The sequence below is a fragment of the Corvus moneduloides genome, chromosome 18 (assembly GCF_009650955.1).
Source record: "Corvus moneduloides isolate bCorMon1 chromosome 18, bCorMon1.pri, whole genome shotgun sequence".
In the NCBI taxonomy this organism is placed as follows: domain Eukaryota; kingdom Metazoa; phylum Chordata; class Aves; order Passeriformes; family Corvidae; genus Corvus; species Corvus moneduloides.
This window is the reverse complement of record NC_045493.1, coordinates 10,972,756-10,996,960: the sequence shown is the minus strand read 5'-3', so window position 1 is coordinate 10,996,960 and position 24,205 is coordinate 10,972,756. Positions and strand designations below refer to the sequence as shown.

At 53.0% G+C, this 24,205-nt stretch overlaps 2 protein-coding genes across 19 annotated transcripts in view; both read right to left on the bottom strand.

Annotated features, from left to right (window-relative positions):
* ATXN2 (ataxin 2) overlaps positions 1 to 540 on the bottom strand; it is a 49,566-nt gene extending 49,026 nt beyond the window's left edge. For 8 of the 18 annotated variants that reach the window (XM_032128133.1, XM_032128137.1, XM_032128135.1 and 5 more), the window contains exon 1: positions 345 to 540. In XM_032128133.1, coding sequence (XP_031984024.1) covers positions 345 to 457 — 113 coding nt within the window. In that variant the 5' untranslated portion in view covers positions 458 to 540. The remainder of the gene's footprint in view (positions 1 to 344) is intronic. The other 10 variants (XM_032128134.1, XM_032128140.1, XM_032128143.1 and 7 more) reach the window with 2 other exon arrangements.
* A 9,433-nt stretch (positions 541 to 9,973) lies between these two features.
* BRAP (BRCA1 associated protein) lies at positions 9,974 to 24,197 on the bottom strand. Its single transcript, XM_032127898.1, has 12 exons — positions 24,024 to 24,197; positions 23,710 to 23,868; positions 22,969 to 23,170; positions 22,005 to 22,194; positions 20,474 to 20,587; positions 19,913 to 20,061; positions 17,985 to 18,060; positions 17,324 to 17,462; positions 16,797 to 16,906; positions 15,155 to 15,244; positions 13,251 to 13,354; positions 9,974 to 12,258 (listed from the first exon to the last, which is right to left on the bottom strand). Exons 1-12 carry the CDS (start codon positions 24,103 to 24,105, stop codon positions 11,898 to 11,900), a joined length of 1,776 nt encoding a protein of 591 aa, XP_031983789.1. The 5' UTR covers positions 24,106 to 24,197; the 3' UTR covers positions 9,974 to 11,897.
* Between the last annotated feature and the right edge of the window lie 8 nt (positions 24,198 to 24,205).

Below are 24,205 nucleotides of genomic sequence, written 5' to 3'. Positions count from 1 at the left end.
GGGGGAAGCGGCGCCCCCCGCCCCGGGCCCCGCAGGGGGCCGAAATGGAGCCTCCGCGCCGTGCCCTCCCCGCGCCTGAAGGGCACCGGCCGCGGCCCGGCCTCGCCCCGGCACTGCGGAACCCCCTCGGCGGGGCCGCGAGCGCCGCGCCCGCCGCCATCGCGGCCCCCGCCCCGGCCCCGCCATGCTGCGGGCCCCGCGCCCCCCCTCCCCGGCCGCCGCCGCCCATGGAGGCCGGTGCGGGGCGAGGGCGGGGGGGAGGGGGGCGGCGGGGGCGGGCGAGCGGCGCCCGCGCCAGGCCCGGGGCCGGAGCCGGGGCCGGTCCCGCGGCACTGCGCACCCACCTTCCCATGTTCTGCCTCCCCGCGGCTGACGGGAGGCCGGGGCCGCCGCCGCCGGGGGGCTTGCGGTTGTTGCCGGCGGGCTGCGCCGCCGCCGTCGCTTGCTTGAGGGACATGGCGAGGAGGGAGGGAGAGCGCCGGGGGTCGCGCCGGGCTGGGTGCGCTCGGCCGGTCCGCGCTGCGCTGGCGGGGCCGGGGCGCCGCTGGCTCGGCCGGTTGCTCCCAAACAGTGCGAGCGGGGCGGAGGGAGCGGAGCGCGGCGCGGAGGGATCCGCGGGGGGGGGGCGGGCGGCGGCCGGGCCGCGCCACGGGGCGAGGGCAGCGGCGGGGCCGGGGGGCGCGGCGACCACACCCGCGGGCTCAGGGCACCCCCGCGGGGCCGGCGGGGCGCGGCGGGGCGGCGGCGGCGGGCGCGGGGCGGGCGGCGGAGCGGACTCTTTACGGGAAGTCGGAGGGCGCGGCGGCGGTGCTGCGGCGGGTGAAGGGGCGGGGAGGGAGGGGGGGACACGTGAGGCGGCGGCGGCGCGGGACGGCGGCAGCGCCCGCCTGGTCCGGCCCGGCTCGGCCGTGAGGCCCCGGCGGGGTCGGGAGGGTCCCTTCGCCCGCTCAGCCCCCTCCGCACCCGCCGGTGACACCAGGCGGGTCGGCCCCGCGCGGTCCCCGCGAGCAGCGCTCCCCGCGCTGCGGGCCCGCAGGCCGCGGCCTGGTGGGGCCCGGCCGCGCTCGCCCCTCCCCGGGCCCCAGCGAGCGGCAGTGGGAGGGCGGCGGGCTCGGCCCGCAGCGCATCGTTCAAAAGAAACCAGGCGTCGAGAGACAACGAAATGGAGGAAAAATGGCCGAGCCCCGGCCTGTTGGGAAATGCCGGTGGAGGAAGCCGGGCCCTGCCGAGCCGCGGAGCGGCTGCTGCCCTGATCCGCAGAGATCCCGAGCCATCGCTGCTAAACACATCCCTGCTCTTGGGGGAAAGCAAGATGGGGCTGGAGGATGGCTGCTTTCCCTGCAGTGCCCCTCCATCTTACAGATTTCGGAGCAGTCAGGGCTTCCCCTCGTGTAAAGAAACTAAAATTTGCATTGTGCTGATGGATAAAATATTTAAGCTCAACATGCCTCTTCTCCCCTCACTCCGTGTTACCTGTCCACCATCACCAGGCTCCCTGCAGAAATCCAGGGTGCAGTGGCTGTGTGTGGAACCTGCTTGGTACAGGGTGGGAATTTCACCAACTCAAACCCATACAGAAAAATAAAGCCTGGTCGGTCCTATTGAGAAAAAAACCCCAAAAACTATGCACATACAGGATTAGTAAGAGCAGATGCAACTTGAAAACCAAGAGCTAAATTGATTTATAGCCATGGTTACTCAAAATGCTCAGAGTTTAATCTATTCATAGAAATACTCTAGAAATCCCACAGGATTCCAGTGGAATAAAAAGGAGCAGTGCTCTTAGGCAGGCATTATTTATACACCTTGCTCCTAAAGCAACAGCTTTCCCATGCAGTTGGAAGAGTTGTGGGTGGCAGCACACAATGGTAAAAAGATAACAAATATTGAACAGCTTTCTTAAATTAGCATTTTCCTTACATTTTACCTTTTAAACTGATTGCTTTGTTTTACCTCACAGGCCCAAGTAACCTTGTGGTTAACGCTTTATGAGCTCGATGACAGATTCTACCCAAAATGGGCTCAGCATTAAGAATTTTCCCATTGAAAATACTCTAAACAGAGCTGGTGATTTAATGAAATTATATATTTTAATCCTTTTAGTGAACTCACAAGACACTCCACTCTTTCACAGCCACTCAGGACACTGAGGATTTCTGGAGCCCAAGAGTTTCTGTGGGAGACATCAGCACCTGCAGAGCCACTGGCACCAATTTTGGGACCATTTACTGTAAGAGCAGGAGTCTGGTTCACTGCATGTGATAGGATAAATAACTTGCCCTAAGAGCAGCTAAGAAAAGTCCTTTATATATGTGTGTGTAAAATCCAGAATGAAAAGGCACTTAACCAATATAAGACAATATGTAACTATATAGTAGTAGTAATTATAACAGTACTACTAATAGTAGATTTAGTAGTAGTATATAATAGGATATAAAAATTTAAGAAATATACAGAACTGTTAGAGAGTGCCCAAAAGAGGCTATGAAGATGTTGAAGGGTCTGTGCAGGGTCAGAAGTTGGGCTGGATGATCCTTATGGGTCCATTCCAACTCAGGATATTCCATGACTCTGTGAACCAACCTCTTTAGGGTGCTGTTTGTAAGTTCTACAGCTTTTGGTTGTCCTGAACCTTGAGCAACTTTGAAAAAGAAGTTGTTAATAAAAAGCACAAGGAAGTCTGATAAGAGACTGAGCATAACATATCCAGGTCACTTAACGTGGGGTTTTTAGAGGACATCACTTCAATGCTTTTCCAGCCTAAAATGTTCACAACTCACAGCAATTAGTGACTGTTTATGTGGCTGAAGCTTAAGAACCATTAAAGCACCTGCAGCAGTTTGAAGGGGCTGTGGGGTCCTGATAGTCAAGAATGTCAAAAAATACAGAAACGAGTTCCACAGGCAGAGATCGTTTCTAAGGCATGACGTGAACACACTGAAGTACATTTCAGGGTGGCATTACATGCTCAGAAAGCAGGGTATGAATAGACTGATGTTCACATCCTCAGTAATGACTCAAGAGCAGTTGCAGTTTGACTTGTTTGCTCCTTCAATGTATTCTTTGTTTTCTTAAGCTCTGTTTGGCTTTCATTGTGCCCTCCCTTTTTTCTTTGTCGAGCATCTTTATAAAAAAACAAATTAAAAGTAAATGTAGAAGTGATCATTTAAAATAGCTTTGTCAGGAATGACCACCAGAGAAGGTGCAGGGTGGTTTCCAGTGGCAGCCAGCTTCTCCAGGGACCACCAGCATGGACACTGCAGTGTGTCTGCAGTGAACTCCCCAAATTCCCAGTGTAATGGGGTTCTACTGCTGTTAGGGCACATCATTCCCTTTACTTCTGCCTGAATATGCTCTTCTTTGATAGCCCACCATTCCCAATCTTTATTATTTTATGGCTTGGTTTTATCAATTTCTCACCCTTTTTTTTTTGCTCTTCCCCACCATTTATAGCTGATATTTTGGATGTCAATGATGTTGTGACAAAGAACAGCCAACAGTGGATGTGGTGGTGTAGCTGGAGAAAAATTAAGAATTCAGTCACCTGCTCCGTGATCGAGAAAGAAAGGAAACTGTTCCTAATGGAGAATCATGTTCCCTTTTGCCTCTCCTGTCCACGATCCAAGTTAGAGCTGCTCCTTTCCGGGACTAGTGTTTCCATCCAGATGTGTGACTACATGTGCAGGCTGTATTTGCATGTGGAGATAAGTGAGGCTGATAATAGCAGCACTTAGCCGGAAGTGCCGTGTGATGTAACATTTCCTTGATCTAACCTGCTGTTCATCTTGTGCTCCCTTCCCTGAGCTGCCCAGGGTGATCCTCAACAGCAATCTAGCAAGGCAAAACACGCCTGGATACACAGGGACAACAGCACAGGGACAGGGGTTTACTTTAAGCAAAATCAGCTGCTGGAGAAGCTCAGAGAACTGAGCATTTCCAAACACGTGTTTTCTCTCCCCTGAAGGCTTCAGTTCTTCAGTCTCATTGTCCCTACCCCTCCTCTCAGAGGCTAAAGCTTTGTGGACAGTGCTGTGGGAACGGGGATCTCCAAACGCTTGGAAGGATATTAGGAAAACAAATCAGGTGCTCTGACACACCGGCAGCACTTCCCAGAGAGATACGATGTAGCTCGTCAGCAGAGCTGCCCTCAGTTCTGACTCATGACACGCCCCTGGCCGGATCAGAATTGGTGGCACAGCAAAACCAAACCCCAAACTCCAAACCAACCACGAGGGACAGCTGCTGCCACCTCTGCCTTTCCCCCCCACTCCAGTCTTCCCATTGCCTCCAGCCCCCGAGATTCACAGCTCAGCTCCAAGCAGAGACCAGCTCCCATCAGATACAGTTTCTGATCTGCAGTTTTATTGCCATTTCTTCCCAATTCCCAGCCCTCCAGCTCAGATGATGGATGGCCCTGCTGAGCCATGCTTCCAGCTGCTTCTCCTGCAACCAAGAGGAGATGAAGGGAAATGCCGATGTCCACGGAGCTCTGGAGGGAGGCACAGAAGTGCTAGAGCTTACGCACCCATAATCAACACTAGAATGACCCTTGCTCAGTTTGCACAGGCCTTGGACACAAGAAGAGCATTTCCTTCCTCACCCAGCAAAGCCCCAGTATCCATCTGATGAAGCCGTGGCTCTGCAATGATTGTTGGGTCAGAGCTGCAAACTGGGAGGACCAACCTTGCCCAGCAAAGTGCCAGGAAATCGCCAACCAGGTGCTTTACGCCTTCAGATTTCACATTTTTAGGAAAGAGAAGGGGGAACCCAGCCTGGCTCCTGCTAAGCAGCAGCAGCAGCAGCAGCACACAAAGCAATCATTATGCCAAGATTTAGCTGTTAAATCCCTCAAGATCTGGTGCTCACAGAGCATAAACAACCTTTGCCTCCCAGCCTGGCCGAGCAGTACTTCCAGGTTTCCCAGCACAGCCACACAGACCCTCCCATACCCATCCTCTCCCCGGCCCTTCGCTGAGGCTGCCGTGCCAACAAGAAAGCCAGTTGCCATGGCATTTTTTCCCCCTACAGACAGATGTCCATTAAAAACCAAGTCAGCCTCAGGTTTGCTTCACAGAGAAGCTTTCAGTTATTATTACCAGCCTGCAAGGAATTTCCACTGTAGCCCTTCACCTCAGATGTTTCAATGCACTTCAGTGTTAATCCCTGGGGATTAGAAGGAAACTACGACAGAGCAGGCACAGGTGCGTTCAAAGGACAAATTTAGGATTATGATTGTGCTTTATGTTTTTGGCAGATGACAACCACATGAATGTGTTTGGAAAGGGTTGAATTTGTTACCTCTGGTGCTCTTTCCCCTGTTCACTGTGCTAAAATCATCAGGCAAATTGGGAGTGAGATGTGAAACTTCTCCCCTCCTCCAGCGTGTCGTGCCTGGGGCTCAGATCTGGGATTTTGGCTTCAGGAGGAACCTGCCTGTCCTGGACAGGGGCTCCATCCATGGAGAAGGGAAAGCTCAGGCAGCTTCTGTGAGCAGGGCCAAGCACTTCCAGCCACTTCCATGGGTCAAGGAGCGATGTCTTCTTCCTTGGTCACAAGGCCACATTTTTATTTAAGAATGGAAAAAGGGATGAATGGATTCCATACTCCCCCTCAGCCCATCCTGAGGGCCAAGGGCCAGCTGGAAGTGTCCCTTGGGAAAAACAGAGGAGCTTCCTACTGCAGTGCTGGCAGCGCATCCCCAGCATCTCCGCAGGGATGGGTTTGGAGGGAACAGTCAGGTATTTTTATTTGGACTCCAACAGTGCTAAATGTGTGAGAATTAGACACTGAAATTTAACTGTACAGTGGAATTAGTTTTCCTTACTTAGCACTGCAGTGCTAGAAATCCTTGGTGATGTCCAGGGATCTCCTGTCTCACATCTGGCTCTGAACCTGGCAGGGCTTCCACAGCATTCCTTGTTTAAGCTCTGGCACCTGGGAGACGTGGACCTGCTGAGACTTTGGAGCCACCATTGCAGCTCGGAGCCCTGCATCCAGGCTGGCTCACAGCCTGGATCTTTGGGGGAGCCAAGTGCCACAATTCCAGCTGCAGGAACGACAGCTCCTCGTGGCTCTGGGAAGCGGTGGGGTCTGAGCACACCCTGGCTGCGGGGTCCTGAGGGAGCGCTCCCTTCCAGGCTCTCAGTCACTTCCCAAGGCGAGACATTTGGATTTCTCCTCTCGGTTACAGCAAGCACAGCTGCAAATATGATCAAAAATATCTAATCCTCTTAACTGCTTCTGCAGTTTGACTCGATCGCTGCAGAGGAAAATGCTGTGATTGCAGAGTGCTGCCTGCATTCCCACATAAGCATCGGCTTTTACACCATTGATCATTCCTCCACATTGATTTTTTGGAAGGAGGAGAAGGTGTTTGGCTCCTTGTGATGAAGCTAAGGGGGTTTTGCAGGAAGGGGTGGAGGCCAGGATCTCCCAGATCCCAGGGCAGCACCTTGGTGCTCCTTCACTGAACAAGCAAAATCCAGCTGGGATTTCTTCTTCACCAGAAGCCAGAGCACATTTGAAAGCTGCCAAGGAGAATTGCTTGGGAAAAGTCCTCTTTGCTCCTTGTGCAACCCCTGCACTTGCAGAGGGAAACTCTTGGCACAGCTGTGCTTGGACAAGACCGTCTGGCCTCGCCTCCTTGAGCACAGGGCCTCTGGCTGCAGCAGCATCCCTGTCTCCTGTGGTTAACTGTGGATAACTCCAGCTCACCCATCTTGCTTGGCCACATCTCCCACTCCAGCCCTCACAGAAGGTTTTCCAACTGGGACTCCACACAGACCATGGATTCAAGCCAACAGCACCAGGAGTTTCTCCAGCCTCTGTTAATTCTGCTTGGGCTGAGATTCCCAGTAGCGCAGAGGAATTGTTCTGGGAGATCTAGTCCTGGTTTGGATGCTAAAGGGATTTATTGTGGGGTTGGTTTAGTTTTACAGAACCCTGACACACAGAGCATGAAACTGCTTTGGAACCTCACTCACACCTGGAAGTGGGTGTCTCCCTGCACCCCAAAGAGGAGCCCACCTAGGCTCTTCTTCCCCAGAGAATGTCCCCTCACAGTAGAGACTGATAAATATCCCAAACAACACACAAACGAGGGAAGAGGAGACCGGGAGGCAGAGGCCTGTAAATTGTTGTTGATGGATGATCTTTTCATCCAGGAGACCAAGGTATGTCCCACACTGACAATGTTCTCCAAGGCCATTGCCACCACATAGGGACACAGAAAACAGGCAAGGAAACCAGCTCATTGCAGTCTGTCTCCAGGAAAAATCAGCACAGCTCCAGGATCTCAGGCTGAGAATAAAGCATGTACACAACACAGCTCATCCTCACCCACTGCCCTCGGGCCCACAAACCCAGAGAACCTCTCCAACTACCAAATCAGCACATTACTGAACCTGCAGAAACCAAAGTCTCAGCTTCCTGGTGAGTTCAGACACCTCTGCTCAGAGCTCAGCTCCCAGCAGCAGCAGCAAAGCTTTCCACAGCTTCCCAGTCTCAGCACAGCTCAGGAAACCCTCCCCAGAGAGCCCCCCCTACCCCAGCTCCAACTCCACCTCCAGCAAGGCAGCAACCCCCCGGGTGCAGCAGCTTTAGAGGAGCTGTTGGCCCTGAAGAAGGTTCAAGAGGGCCCAGTTTCCTGGTGGGGAAGTAAACATTGTTCTCCTGGAGGTGTTTGATGTTTTTAACCAGTTTGGGATGGAAGGAGTTTGACTCTGCAGCTCCCTGGGAGAAGGTGGAAGGAAACCATGAGAATGTGTTGAGGTTTGTTGTCTAACTCAATTAACCAATTACTTCCAGGTCAAGAAGGGGCAAAGCTATAACTGCTCTTGCTGCTATAAATAGTGTTTGCTCAGGGGTGGTGCAGAGGCAGGAAGTTGTAGGTGTGGGGCTTTAACTTGGAATGAAAGCAAATATCTCTGATTGCTTCCTGCTCCCAGCAAACCTGTCCTTATTTTACTGTTGCTCCTCAGAGGCTGGGGTGAACCTGAGCACATTCCTGCCTTGGGAAATGTGTGCAGGAATTCAGGCTGGGGAAGGAATACACAAATGTCCCTCCTGTGCTGCAAAACTCACCCCAAACACTGCTGGCTGTCCTAGTGTGGGACCTGCTGTGGAGCAGCTGGGTGAGTTTGCCTTTAAAATGCAATTATTAGACCAAAATGCCCATTTATGTAAAAAAAGAAGGGGGGAGGAGGTTTTGGGGAAATGGATGTGAATTTCTCAGAGCTCAAGCGAGAACAGACAAGTCAGTTGGTGCAGATCAAGGCAGGAATTTTCCAGTGGGCCTTAGGGAATTGGGCTTTGGGGGAAAGGCAAAGGGAGCCGAGAGCAGGTGGTGGGACAGCAGTGTGGCCCCTTGGAGGGCACGGCTGTGGGGGGCTCCAGCTGCTCGGACAGATGGACATCTGTGGAGGGGACTCCGTGTCCACTCTGCTCATGGCACCGTGCAAGGTTTTCCTCGGGCACAAGCCACTCAGGACTTTGGCTCCTCAGAGGGCAGAATGGTGACATGGAGGGGATTAGTTGCCATTAAGGGACAGGTTCTTCGCAAGGGACAGAAAACGATCGGGTCCCTGGAACCAGAAACAGCAGTGTCAGATGTGTTACCCCAAACCACCAATCCAGCTTTGCCATGGCTCAGGGGGAACATTCCTGTCATGAAGCAGCGACAATCCAGCCCTGGGCCCCAGCTCACCCCCAGCTGCCCTAAACTTCTCTCCCAAGCAGGGGAGCAGAGCCATCTGGCCCTGCCTTCCCCCCTCAGCCCGTGGAGCCGCCTCTCCCTGCGCTCGCTGGGGAACAGCTGCTGGAGTGAATCATCGCAGCATCCTCCAGACTCTGCCAAGCTCCGTGCGGCTGCTGGCTGGGACCCCGCTCCAGCTGGGCTTCTCCCTGGCCACTGAAATCCCGCAGCTTTTCCTGCAGCCCCTGCCCACCTCCTCTCTTGGGCACCTGGGTGCTGTCCCCATGGTGGTGACAGCAGAGGCTCCTGGTCACTGTCCTTCCCTGCTCACAGAATCACTTTGGTGTCCTGCTCCCTCCCTGCCGGAAGGTGAAGCAGGGACCTTTTCCAGAGGGAGCACCAGGATCCAGTGAAGTTCCCAGCACGTGCTGGCCACCAGCAGTGCTTTGGGGAGAGCAGGTCCCTCATTTCTCACTCCTGCAGGAACATCTCTCCATTAATTGACACAGCCCATGTGGCAAGTGCCAAGGCAGGCTGTGTCCTCCGGCTCCCTGGGACAGCACCCAGCACAGCCAGCAAACCCCTGTGCTGTTCAGCTGGGGACAGGTGTGCTCCTTTCAGGATTTAAAAATAAAAAAGTCTATTTCAAGGGTTGGAACCGTAGCAGGAGCTCGGCCAATCTCAGCTGTTCAGTGCTGGCGAGTTTCACGCTGCTGCAGCCTCCTGCTGTGGTGGTGACAGTGAGTCATGGCCAGGGCTGACCTGCTGCTCCAGCTACTGATGTCAAAACTTGACCACAGGCTGAGGTCCCAGGGCCAATGCTTTTTCCAGGCACTTGTGGGGCCGGATGATGGGTAAGGAAGAGTCACAGACCGGCCTGACGTGGGACTTTTCCCTTCACCGCAAGCCCCAGCTCCTCGTGGGAAGTCTCCCAAGGGAGGGAGGCTGGGGGAGCCCGATGATCTACAGCAGTGAATAAACACCCAGACAGACACTGCAGGGTCTCTGGGCACCTGGGAGGGTTTTAGAAGCTGGAGGGGACTCAAGGACTGAGAGTGATTTGGTTTAACATAAAGCATTCAACAATTCTTGCTTTTCCTGCGAGAGCTACCCAGAGATAACTGCCCAGCCTTATCTGCTCCTATCAGCTCAGCTGAGCCCAACTTCCCCAGTCCAAAGATGACCAAGAACTCATTTGGACAGCTTTGCTTTTGAGTTAAAAACTATCCGAGTTCCAAAATAACCTCCTCCCTCCCCTCCAGTGGAACACACACACAGAAAGAACTGCACGCTGGTTTAATTTTCCATCACATTTTTTGAAAATGAATTCCAAGATACAGTACAGCATCTTTAGTGTTCTACACAAAGCAAGCCTTCAGCAAAAGGTCAGAGGATCTTAATGGTGTAAAAATATATCTTAAATAAAATAGTTTCTCTAGGAGAGCAAGCCGTGCTGTACATCTCTAGGTCCTTAGAGTCATTTACAGAAGGCAGAAGCCTGGTAGTACAATCCAAACACTGAAAAGTGAGTGTACATTCCTGCTACAAAGTTAGAAAAGGTCCAAGTTCCAGGTGGTGGGGGCAGATCTCCAAAGCCAAGCAGTGGATGCCCAGAGTGCACTAACAGCACCCTGTAATTCCAAGGAGGAAGTTCAACACTCTCAGTCCATGCAGCCAGGAAGCAGATGAGAACCACCCGCCTTCCCGGGGTCATTCCAGGGACTGGAACTTGTCCCTTTCAACGGGCCAAAAAAAGAACAACTTCTAGCAATAAAGGGCTGCCTGTGTCATGCCCGTGTTCCAGGCTGGACCTGCTCAGCCAGAGCTGTTTCAGTGTTCCAAACTAAGGTCATGATTGTTCCAACAAAGACCAGGATCATCCTGTGGCCTGGAAAGACAACTGGGGACTCCCCTGGCATTTTTAACAAAAGATCAGCCTTTAAATTCTCTGATTCTGAGCACAACAGCAACCAGGACAGTCACTTCTCCAGGGAAAACTTCCCACCCCAGAGCATCGAGTCTTAGATGTTAAGTGAAAAACCAACAAAAAACCCAAACCAAACCAGATTTGTGCACGAAATTCCCTTACAGGACCCGTGTCCCTTTGGGGCAAGTCACATGGAAGCTTTGCCAGCTGAGGTTGTGGATAGTGCCACGTTTTGGTGAGCACAGGAACTGGAACCAAGAACTGCAGCTCCTGCTGAGGATCCCGTGGAGGGGCAGCGCCCCCGGCTCCGCCACAGAGCCAGCACCAGGAGCTCTGAGAATGTGGGAAGAGAGTTTGGAAAAGGCTCTGCTTGTCCCTCTCCTCACCTGGCTCTGAGGAGAACAGCTCTGAGCTTACACCAATACTCCCAGTGCCACTGGGTCAGGGGATACACACCCCCCCCCCTGCTCCAGGAGTGCTGGAATGCTGGGAATGTGTTCCCCAATTCACAGATGACTACTTAATTTGTAAAATACCTGTAAAATAACCACGTTAAACAGCATCCAGAACACAAAACTTCCACACTTTCTGCCCTGCAGGCAGTACAGCAACCACTGGCCACTCAAAGGCCACCTTTAAAATGAAGAGAGATCAGAGCAAAGTCCCTTAAAAGCCTTTAAATTCCCAGCCCATTGGCCTTTAGGACTTGCCTGGTTTCTTACACCGCTAAGATGGTTTATTTTCCACACCTCACTCCTTTTTCTTTCCAAACTACAGTTCTACTCCTGCACAGGCAGTTCTGCAGTGTCAGGACTGCACATACAAAAAGCAGATGTATATAACCTAATTTACACTGTTTATTAAATAACTTCTTAGTTGAGAATACTTTTAATCCAGGAGAAGAACTGGAGAAGCCTTACACACTGGGCTGAGCCTACTCTACAGCATCCCTGCAGGGAATAGGATGTTGGACATGGACACACCCCCCCACCCCAAAACACTCTCCAAGAAAGTCAAATGCATGACAGGAGGGGCTCTGAAAAGGAGGGAAGGCAAAATGGTCACCAAGATCTGCCTAAAAACAGCTAAATAGTGCAGTGAAATGCTTTTAAATACCACAGACACCTCCACTGACTGGCAGCCAGTTTTATGAGCAGCTCTGGAGACAATTTCTAGCTGAGCTTTAGTGAGCTGGGTGTTCCCAGCCCGAGTCCCGAGGTGAGCCTGGCCTGCTGCTGGCACGGCCAGTTCCAGGGTGGGAGCAGAGAATTCCTGTTCTCATTTCCCCCTCTTGCCACGGCCTCTCCTGGAGGAAGGTTTGCCCGTGCCTGCTGTGGAGGAGCTGGCAGAAGATGCCACTGCAATGTTGATCTGTCCTTCCTGGATCTCCTGGCGGGTCTCAGCTGGGAGGTGGTTGATTTTCTGTTGCGTCTCCAGGTAGAACATGACATCCCTCAGCTGCTCCTGGATCTCGGAGATCTGCAGGTCCTTCTGCTCACAGGTTTCCTTTAACACTCTCTCCTCCTCCTTCAGTTTGTTCTGCAGCAAGGCCTGGTTTGCTCGCAAGCACTTGTTCAGCTCCTGCTCCTCCTTCAGCTCGTTGGAGAGTTTTGCCACTTTGTTGTTCAGCTGGGAACACCTTGCAGAGAGAAGCACAAGTTAGGACAGCAGCACTGCCCACCCAGACCAAACAGCACCTCAGCTTTTCACTGGGCAACTGACCCCCAGCCCACCAACCACACCTGGAATTTGGTTTTCCAGCAAAGATGGGCAAGGGGAGGCAATACAAGAAGACTCTGAAATCCCACCCAGGTCAGGCAATTCCATCTCATGCCAAAGCCAACAGCACAGGCAACAGGCAGGATGTGCCTGGGAGGTGGAACTGACCTTGGACACACACCTGCAGCTTTTGGAATGGGTGCCAAAAAGGGCACAGGGATCACAAGGGAGCCTGAGACATCTGAGGGCAGTCAGGGGCCTCCTGCCACACTCCAAGACCCTCAAAATACCACTTCCCTGGGAAGGAAGATGCTCCCACAAGGGTATCAGCATTGTGATTCACACACAGGGCTTCCTGCTCCCCAAAACCCTGCTTTTGCCCTGGCAGTTTGCTGGCACCCTCCTCTGCCTGTTGCTCACTCCCTGCCTGTGCTCCCTGCTCCAGCCAGGACTGCTGGACAGGATGTGGGCTGCGAGGAACAGGGGACACAGGGAGCACACGGATCGGCAATTGCCAGGCTCGACATCTTTCCTCCAGGCACTTCCCAAGATCTGTATTTTCCTCTGTGCTGGGTGATGCCTCTGCTGAGCTGCCTTTCATCCCTTTGGATGCACCCACCAACAGCAGAGCAGGCTGGCATCTCCCTGGAGCAGGGAGAGGAAGGATCCCTGAACGCTAAACATGCAGAGCGTGGAAAGGGAGCTGAGGGCCCCAAAGCTGTGCTCACTCAGACACTTCCCATTTGTGAACACCTACAGAAATCAGAGCTTTTTTTAAAGCAAGCCATGTTCTCAGTATTCCAGCTTAAACAGCTCAAAATTGCCCAGCATAGCAGGGTTTTTTTTCTTTTTGGATGTCAGCGCACGGTGTTTTAATGGCTCCATGGAACTAAACCTGGCAGCGGTACCCACTTCCTCTCCACTGACTGCTTTTCTTTGAGCAAGTCATTGAGCCGCTGTTCCAGACTGTCACACTTCTCAATGGTCTCTTTAAATTTGGTCTTCATGTTGTTAATCTGTAAAAACAAACACAGGGGCATTTCCAACAGCTCAAAGTCCGCTGCACTTTCGTCAGGACACTCCATTTTCTGGAGCGGTTTCTAGACTTTGACCAATTCCTGTCCCCAGGTAAGGAAAGCTTGGAGCCAAGGCTCTGCTCTGCTGAGGACCCCCTGTGTCACCCTCGGATCCCAGACAAGGAGCCACGTTGCCGTGGAAGCTGCTCCCACAGAACAGCAACTCCGGCTGTAGATCCATGCCAGGCACTGCCAAAAGCTGCAGCAGCTCCTTAACTTCTTCCTGCCTGCATCCAGCATTCCTTTGGCCACTCTCTGGTGGTTCTGGATCCAGCAGCAAACTCAGATTTCCACCCTGAGGCGTTACAAGGCTGGGTTTTTGCTCATTTTAAACTAAACCTCAGAGAATGTGGTCTGAGTGTGAACACGAACAGGCTGCCCTGCTCGGGGCTGACTCAGCAGAGCTGTCAGAAGGCACTGACCCACTGACACCAATATCTCCCTCACACAAACACAAACACCCACTGGCCACGGCCTTCCTCTTCCCTCTGCTGCCCCACTCCAGGTGCTGCTCCTGGAGAAAGCCAAGCTCTCCTTCTCCAAGTGACAAGCCTCCAGAATGAGACTTAGGGGAGGTTTAGTCAGGAATTCTTGTTTCCCCTCTATCAGTGCTCACATGCAGTGGGGCAGGGATTTAATGGAAAATGCTTTCCTGGAGGAGCAGTCTGGACAAATGGCAGTGTCAGCACACATGGATGGAGAGCAGGTTTTAAGCCTTCCAGCCCTAATCAGGGAATGTTTGTGCAGCTGATGGTTAATTTGGGGAAGTAGCCTGAGTACCGATAATGGAATACTCTGCATGGTGGCACCAATCCAGACAAGACTTACATGGAACAAGTGCCACGGATAAAATTATTGGGATCTTTAAACGTGAAACCACGTTTGGGGCGTGGATCAGAGTGGTTTCACTTTGGAGCTGCTTTGTGGATTGCGTCTCCTGGCCACTCGAAAGATGGTTTTTGATAAAATATTTTCCTTTTATAGGGCTTTCCATAAGATTTCTGGGACTGTTCTTTAGAACAAGGTCAATGACCACTATTTCAATGGTCACAATTTCTATTTTTACTTAACTGCAGACACTTAAATGGTTAATTAAAAGTCCTGAAGAAAGTTAAGGACTCAATTCTAAATCCTGACTCACTTTAAACCTGGTTGAAAGGATCTATGTAGAGTGAAAAAGCAGTAGAATATCTTCCCTGGATTTTTCCTGGTGACATTTTGAAGCAGTCCTGCCTGCAGGATGCTTTATAGGAGGAGACTCTGAACTTTTCCCAAAGGGTGATGAGGAAAGAGAGGGGATCAAAAAGAAAGGGCAAATCAATATGCATTTGGAGCACAGAGACAGTTCCACCTTCTGCAGCCGAGCAAATTAAAGTCATATTGTCTCTGCTCCACCAACATTCCCTGGAGATCCGTGTCGGAGAGACGGATGGCTCCGGGATCCTGCAGCACCACGCGCTCCTTCCACCACTGCTGCATTTCCCCAGCAGCACATTTAAATCAAGCTGCAATCTCCGTGGCAATCTACCTGCTTCTGCACCACTGAGCAGCAAATTGCTCCCTGGGAGCAGCCAGATAAGGGACAGATCCATCTTGGAGCCAATTTTCCCAGCTGGGAGCAGAGCAGGCTGTGCAAGGCCACGTCACACAGCACCCAGGCTGAACCAGAGAGCCATCAGCTCCTTCTTCTCCCATTGCACAGGGCCAGGACCCTTCCCCCAGGCCCAGGGCAGAGCTCACCTCTTCAGCTGTGTCCTTCTCGATGCGGACAATCTTGTTTTCCCAATAGATCCGTTGGGATTCCAGCTGGCTCGTCAGCAAGTAGGAATACTACAAACACAGAGACACACAGAGCAGTCAGGGTGGCCCTGCTGGTTAAGGAGCCCAAAGGGATCCAATCCCCAAATCAATTTAACCAGATGAAATCAGGAGGTTCTGGACACACATCCCAGCTGCAGATCCAGTGCAGGGTTTCACCAGTTTGATTTCCCAACCAAATCACTTTGGGTTTTTTGAAATTAAGGAAAGCCTTCAGAGCACAACAATGATCAAGTGAAAGTATCAAGCCAAGAACTGTTCAAGGAAGAGACAGATTTTTCATGGCAATAGCAATAAATGTCTGCAGGAAAATGAACCATCACCCATCCCTGTCCTGAGAGTATGAGACCCCAAAGGCTGAGGGGAAGAGTTCCCACCCACAGCCCAAACTCCAAGGCAGAAGGATCAACGTACATATCCAGCTTCCCTATAAGAAGATTCCTGGGAAAGCACCCTCAACTCTCTGTAATTCCCAATTACTCTTCTCCAACATGTATGGCCCATTCCAACACCATTTTGGTACTGGAACAAGGATCTATGCCCTACATCCCACCTTTTCCCTTTTAGTTCTGCAAATGAGTCATGAGAAGGTTGAAAAAGGTGATTACTCCTTTTCATCAGGCTAATAAGCATCAAATTAGGCATTCACTAGAGAATTAAACATGCACAGAGCCTTGATCACTCTCAGTAATTTCTGAGTGCCAAAACACTCCACCAAATTCATTCTCTCTTGAAATATTTCAATCTCATAAGACAGAGAGAACTTACACGCTTTAGGCAACCACCTTACGGGAAAAAAGGGTTAAAATTAGCTGGTTTAGCATCTAAGTGTTATTCAGAAAATTCACTGAAAAGCAACCAAATATTTATGTGAGCAATGAGCTCCTCCAGTCTGGTCTCTGTGGGCTGTTCCTCCTCACAAACCCTCGTGTCTAATGCGGCTGAAATCGTGCTGCAGTGTCTGCTCAGTGAAGCAGGGATTTCAAGCTCCTCTCCTTTAGTTAGGAGAGGAGAAGCTGGGCAACAGGTACAAAAAATAAATAAATCATTATTTGTTCAAGAGAAGGGAACAGCACAGGGCTGGCAGCAGACTGTCAGCTCTCTGTGCTCACCAAGGTGAGCACACAGCTGTGGATTCCTGCACCCTCATTCAGTTTGGGAGCTAAACTATCCAAATTAACAGCTCCACACAGATCCTGGCTCTGAACCCAAGCCACAGAGCCACTAGGAATGGTCTGGGGAGTGACTCAGACCCACTTCTCCCTCCAGTGCCCCCTGTTTGCAGCAGCATAAGCAGCTCCTCTTCAATCACCAGTGACCACAGCACGACACTGCAGCCAGCTCACACTGCGCTGCATCAGCACTGCAGAGCCAGGGAGAGGCTTTAAAAAAAAATAAATAAAAAAGGGGAAAAAAAAGCAGTAAACCCATTCTGCTCCTGCCTGGAGACAATTCCTCCAGGCTGGGAGCAGATCTGCTGCTTCAGCTGATGGGATTGAACAGTGGTCATGGTGGGGCTGGAAACACTTCCACAACGCAGAGTCCAACAAGTGAAAATATTTACCTCTAATTGTAAGGCATCAATTTTCTCCTCCTGGCACATATCCCCCTCACACTCATACTGAACTATCTTGCCATCAGTTTTGCTTGCCACCAGCCTGTGGACGTAGTTGTCTGGGGAGAGAAAATCCAACTATGGGCACTCAGAGCTGAGGAACCCCCAGTCACGGAGCACAATCAAACCACCCAGACCCTGCTGCTCTGCAAGGCACAAACCCAACACCACAGGGATTCGTTCTACTTTAGCAGATTCCTCCCAGCCACCTTATGGGGTATTTATCACAACAGCCATGGGCAAATTGATGGAAAGGGAGTAAAAAACATTCCAGGGATGCTGTAGGACCGCCCCGATTCATGACAGAGTCCCGTTTTCCCTCCTCCAGCTGCTCCAGCCCCAGGAAAGCTGCTGATAGAGCAGAGACGGCTGCTCCCCAAAGCCAGGGACTAGCATGGACACAAGCTCCTCCATCTCCAGCAAACTGTGCCTCAGCCCCTGCTCCCAAGGGTGCCCAAAGGGCAGCGCAGGCTCACCCCCGGCGTAGTCCCAGACGCGGTGGTTGGTGAGCTGCATGGCGTACGTGTGCTGCGTCTCCTCAAAGTGCTTGTAGGCGTGGCGGCTCACGTAGCGCCCGCAGCCGATGTGCCCGCAGATCAGACAGATCCACAGGTTCTGCAACAAACACGGGCAGCTCTGGGGGGCAGCTCTGGGGGGGCAGCAGCACCCTGAGACAGCGTGACCCACCCCTGCTCCAGTCACACCCTCAGGAACGAGCAGGGTTCCCACTCCCCCTCCTCTGGGAAGGCCAAGGACAAGGGGGTCCCAGCCCATCAAAGGCAGTTACAGCCCTGCAGGGGCTGGGTAAATCACCACCAGGTGGAAGAGTGGCCTTGGCTAAGGAATGAGGGATCCCAGCAAGCTCTGGAGGGCACAGACTGGAAGGGCCATCACCAGCAGGCTGGGTTAGCTCCCTGCTGTCACACTCATCTTCCTAAGAATCACAGAAATTCATCAGAACAGGAAACCTGTGAGGAAACACCCCTTCCCAGCACTGATGCAACTCAAAAGGAAAGCTGAAAGCCCACTGGCTGGTAAAACCAGCCCAAAATCAGCCCAAGAATTAAGGCCCAAAGCAACCCAAGCAGCTGTGCAGTCAGATCTAGGCTAGATCTCACCATCCACCCACCTACTTACTTCTTGAACTCCACACTCAAAACACTTGTTCTCTTCCACGGGCTCTGGAGTCTGGCAGTACCTGCACACAGGGCACCTGGAGGGCAACAAGAACGTCATGAGACACAGGAAGCAACATCTCCACATTGCAGTCATTAAGAAGAGAGCTAGAGAGCTCCAGGGAAGTGCCTTGTGCAGCGGGATGCTCCCTGTATCACCCACCAGCTCACATTTACCCCACTCAAAATCATTCCACACAAAGTTACTGGTTTTAAGCTGGTGACAGAACAAAGAAGAGTTCTCCCAAAGACATTTCAGCTGGATCTGGTTTTGCTGCAGTCCAAGGGATTTACACAGAAGCTACACACTGAGGAAGGGTGTCGGAATTACCCTGCTGAGGACAGCCAAGTGACACTCTGCAAACACACCTCAGTGCTTAAAACAACCCTGAGGAGATGCTTCAGTCTCACCCCAACCCAAAGGATTCAATCTCAGCCTTCCCAGGAAGAACACCCCATAACTGTACCCTAAAAGAATCAGCAGCAGGAATCCCTTCTGGATCTACCAAAGATCCAGATCTTTTATCTCTTTTGGAACTCCCAGTGCTGCCACAAAGAGACAGAACACCCCAGACCAGAAGGAAGCTGTGTCCAGCCCTGGAGCAGCAGCAGTTTGGGCCAGGAATGGGATAACTGAGGCTGCATCCTGCTGCCAGGACTGTCTATGTATTTTTCATTAGCTGCTGGGAAAGGCCCAGGAATAATTCCAGGGAGGAGACAACTGGGCTGCAGTCAGTTCCTACACAAAGTCAGGCACTTGCAGCCTCCGTGGTGCCTGAGCAAGGAGAACGGGGATTTTCCTTTGTCATTTCTTCAGACTGGGAGCATAAGTCCAGCTTAAATTGTATCTTCCATATTTAAGTGCTATTTGGGATCTCGCTCCTGCACTGGCTATGCTCCACTGCCCCAAATTTACCGTGCTTTGGATTTATGCAGCAAAGCAGCCCATCAGCCTGCACAGCTCCAAACCTGATTGATCTCACTGAGTTCTGGTACTCTGGCTTAGGAGTGATAGATCACAGAGAGCTACAGTCTTCCTCACACTCCATCAGAGAATCCAGGAATTGGGATAGCAGGGATGCAGCAGCCACAGGGAGGATCTGCAGCCTCCTGCTGCAGTGTCTGTGGCTGCCTGAGGTGCAGTAAACCAGCAAAGCTTCCAGAGGAATGGCAAACACACCCAGCTGACAGCAGCACCTGGTGCCAGTCGGGGGCTCCCGGCACACCAAAATGCCACCCCACAGGGATTTGGGATGCTGGGAGCACCAAGAGGAAAGGGTGAGTGGCACGGGTCCAACCCCCAGCCCTGCCCAGTGCCCTGGAGGGTCTCCCTGTGCCAGGGACACGACTTCCCATGGCTCATCCCACACCCACCTGGAACAACAGGAGCCTCCCCTGCCTGATTTACTGAGGCACCTTGTCATCATCCCTTCTTTCCCTGCCTGCCCCTGCACACCTGCTCTTTCTCACCTCCTCTTCCTCCCCTCCCAGCATCCAGGTGGGAGAGAAGGCTGCAGGGCTCCCCACAGGGCCCCCCAGCTCCATTTGCAGGATGCCAAGGAAGGGACTGGACAAGCTGCCAAGGCTGAGTGAAGCAGGGCTGTGTGTGCAGCCAGGGCTGTTTAGCCCAGCACTCTTCTCCTACAGTATTTTGAAATAATCAGCATTCCTCTACAACTCCCTCCCTGCCTCAGCAGCGAGGCCCCTGGGAATAATCCTTCAATTACTTTTGGCGGGGAGATTTCTCTCTGGGAGCCCCTTAATGGGAAAAACTGAACATTAGGACTTGCAGTAATTCCTGCCCCCACAGTGACGAGCAGAGCTTTGTAAGCACAACCCCCCCCACTCCAAGCAGGGCCTCAGAGGTGGAAATAAAGCCCAGGCTCTCACGTGGTGTCCTCCCAGCGCTGCAGGCACTGGCTGTGGAAGCTGTGGTTGCACAGCGTGGTGAGGATCCCGTTCACGGACTCATCCATCCTCTCCAGGCACACGGTGCACTTGGGCAGCTCTGTCAGGTCCATCACAGGCAGGCTGGCTCCCTGCGAGCACCAAGCAGAGAGAAACTGCTCAGCACCTTCCCATCACCAGCAGTTAAGTCCAACTTCCCATCACTGCCAGCACCACGACACGGGAACGCTGTGGTTGGGAATTTATTAGAAAGATAAGAAAGTGATCCCCAGCATTCAAAGGGCCACAGCCAGGGCTCAGTGAAGGGGCTGCACCTGCAACCAGCCCCACTGTGCTCTGTGGATTCCCTAAATTACAACCCAAGGCAGGCTTAGATCACAGCTGAGGCACAAACGGAGTCGCCACACAAACTCTCCCAAGGACCACTGCAATGGGAAACGGGGCTGGGGCTGATGTATTAAGCTGTTCTTGCAGTTTATTCTCCAAATAATCCTGTCAAAACCTTCTGAAGTGCAGGGAAAAAAAACCCCAAACTCAACTTACATCTTCTGACTTGAAGACTTCAGCCCTTTCCACATACACGAGCTGGCAAACGTCCTCCTCGATGGAGTTGAACTGCCGGCCATTGCAGGCCATGTAGAAACTGTCTGCATCAGCCTGGGCACGGAGCAGAGAAAATTGGTTAAAAACAGGAAACTCCCAGCTCATCCAACCAAGGGACAGGAGAAGAAACCTCCCATATCCTCTCTTCTTCCCTGGAACACCAGAGGAGGGATTTCAGCCAGCTCCAGGCACTGCATTTTGGCGCCAGGTTTGGCATCACCTCTGGAAGACACAAGTGGAGTTCAGGGCAGTGACACCACGCTGACATGGGAGCATTCAGCAGGAATTAGGGATTTCCCTTCAGCACCTGTTTTACCCCTTGTCAGCAATTTCAGTGCATTTGCAAAGCAAATTTGGTCTCTGCAAAAATGTAAGAGGGCCACATTGCAGGATGGTGTCAGGAACAGCAGTTTAACTGTGGGAGAGAACCCATTCACCACTCACAGTTCAGGCACCTTCCAGGGCAAAGGAGGCAGAACCAACCCAAACCCTGCCAAATCCATCATCCCTTTTCCCCCAGGAGCACCCCAAACCCTCTCTCCACAGCCACCACACTGCACTGAGGCAATCAGCTGAATGAAATGCCACATTCCCATACTCCTGGTGATTCCAGTCAGGAGAATAAAGGCCCCAGAGATTTGTTTTGCTACTTGTAGGCACAGCCATCAGGGATCAACAGAGCTGCAGGGAATTGCCTGAGAAACAGGAATTTCAGGGTGAATTGAGCACAAGTTTAGGGATTTGGTGCAAGGCTGTTTAGCACCAGATATTTGCCTGTGTAATTTAATGCAACAAGAGATATAAAACCATCTTTGTAACTACTGCAATTAGCACAGGACTCACACAAACCCTCCACCTGCACAAAGGGCTTGGGAAATCTCTCAGGCAGAATTCACAGCTGGGAGAAACCTCTCCCTGAACCCCAAAATAAATCATGTGCAGCTGGGAGAAGAGAATGTCCAAGTGAAAGGGTCCACACAAGAGCTGGAGGGGGGAATTTAAAGCTGCCCAGTCCAAGGGGCCTGAAGGAGCAAATGGTGTTATCTGGGTATCAATTCACCCTCCAGGCTCTCAGGCTCTGTCCTTTCCACACTGGCAGTGGCTGTGAGACCACCCAGCTCCTCAGAAAAGCAGGAAAAGCCTTTCTTAAAACAAAGGGAGCTCCCCAGGCCAGCTCCTTTCTGTTCAGCACAGCACAACACTCTGAACAAGCTGAGAGATAGCAGAAAGCTCTGTAAATGGACTGATTCTTGAAAAATATCCTGCCAACAAGAACAGGACAGCCAGAGCATGGCATCCACTGCTTCCAGGTGTGGGACTAACCTCAGCAGCCCTGGGAATTCTCTGGGAAGGAGGACAGGGCTGTTTCTCCACGGGTAAGTGCAACCCTGGCTCAGGGCTGCCCAGTGAAGCCACCCAACCCCCCTGAACAGCAACTGAGTGTGACATTCCTGCAGCCAAGGCATCTTACCTGGGAGCTGAACTTGATGAGCACCATGTACTGGTTCGGGGTGGAGTCTCGGATGATCTTCATGTGCTCGATCACCTCATAGAAGGAGGCCACAAACTTCATGAGGTCGTGGCTGGTCATGGTGGCGGGCACAGTGAGGATGCAGAGCATGGCACTGCGCCGCACATCCTCCTTCAGGGACGTCATCTTGCTGGGGACACAGCAGGGACACAGCTGCACCTCACCTCCCCCTGGGCAGGGCACAGCTGGACACACAGCTGGACACACAGCTCCAGCCACAGAGCCACAGGAACTCTGCTGTCAAACTTTATCCCTCACACTGAGGAGGAGGATGAGGCTGTGGTGAGTGACCACAAACAATCACAGGCATCCTGTATTAACCTGGGCATGCTCCAAGAACAATGGGACTGCCAGGAATAGTTTGATATCTGTTTTTCTACAAAAACAGCTGAAGCTGGCAAGCCCCAGATGCTCAGCACTATTCCTAGAACAACTGAGCAATGTTTGCTACTATTCCCAATGCCCATCTGGGGGTTCTTCCTGGTGGCTTTCAGGAAGAGCTGAAATGGGAGTTCTCACACAATCATAGGGGAGTGGTGGTGAATTGTAACCCCTGGATGAGACCTCCTGCCTCACACAGCTCCCCATGCCTGTCACCAAGGCCCCAAAGATCACGATTTAATTGTGGGATCCTTTGGAAAGCTGCTTTCAAATGTTTTTTTTTTTTTAAATTTGTGTTTATCTTACACTATTACAACCCAGTACAAGCCCTCAACACCCCCAGTGTCACCCACAGCTAGGGGACCAGGGCCAGCCCCAAACTCCACCATTAACACCAGTGACCCTCTGCATTCCCAGCATCGAGTCACCCTTCCTGTTTGTCTCCACTCAGGAGCCACAGCCCCGGGGTGGCCAACTCACCCTCCCACTCCCACCTGAGCCACCATTAGTCAGGAATTCTTACTTTGTTTTGTACAGGTGCATAATTCCATGAACGATTTCAACCGAGGGGTTCCCGCTGAAGAAGGAGATCTGGTCAGGCAGCTGTTTGGAAGGCGAGTCTGGAGCAGCCTCACACTCCTTGCTTTGATCCTCCTGTTTAGTTTTGTCCTCAGCTGATGCAGCTTCCAAGGACTTCCTTCTTTCCATGGCAGCTTTTGCTTCATCTTTCACAAAGGCAAAGTTTCCTCATTACTGAGGGGAAGGGACCACAGGGATCACCCAGTCTGACCCCTGGCCCTGCACAGACACCCCAACAATCCCATCCTGGGCATCCCTGGCAGCGCTGTCCAAACGCTCCTGGAGCTCTGGCAGCCTCGGGGCCGTGCCCATTCCCTGGGGAGCCTGGGCAGTGCCCAGCACCCTCTGGGGGAAGAACCTTTTCCTGAGATCCAACCTAATCCTGCCCTGACACAGCTCCAGCCGTTCCCTGTGTCCTGTCCCTGCTCCCAGAGAGCGGAGACTGGAGCTGCCCGTCGGGAGGAAGCTGTGGACTGGGATGAGGTCAGTGGAAGTGTTCACCACGAATAACCAGCTCTGTCACCCGCATCCCAAAGCACATTCCTGAACTTCTCTGCCTGTTTTCCAAACTGCAGGGCCGACTCCGGCCCCGCACACCCCACACCACCCGGGCCCCCCGCCCTGCCCGCCCGGTAACAGCACCGGGACGTTCCCCCCGCCACGGGGCCGCCGCCCCAGCCGGTACCTGCGGGCGGCTGGATGGTCTCGATGATCATGTCGGTCATCTCCCTGCGGCCCAGGTGCTGGTGCAGGATGGCCGCCCGCTCCCCGGGGCCCTTCCCCTCCAGGCAGGCGGGCACGGCGGCGAGGGCCGCGCCGGTGCTCTCCGCTGCCATGTCCGGAGCTGCGGGGACAAAGCAGGCGTTGGGACGGAGCGCCGGGCGCGGAGCCCCGGGATCGGCAGCACCGGGACGGCCCCCGCCGGCAGCTGCGCGGTGCGGAGCGGGCCCGGCAGCGCTGCCCCGCGCCCCGCCCGTGCCCCCGGCGGGGGGAACCCACCGGCCGCGCTGTAGGCGAAGCCCGCGGGCAGCGGGGAGGTCCCGGCCAGCTCCAGCCGGATCACGACCAGGGACACGCTCATGGGCTCCGCGGGGCCGCCGCCGACCGGGACCGGGACCGGGACCGGCGCCGCTTCCGCCTCCCGCACCTTTCCCCTCTGACCCCGTGACGTCACGGCGCGG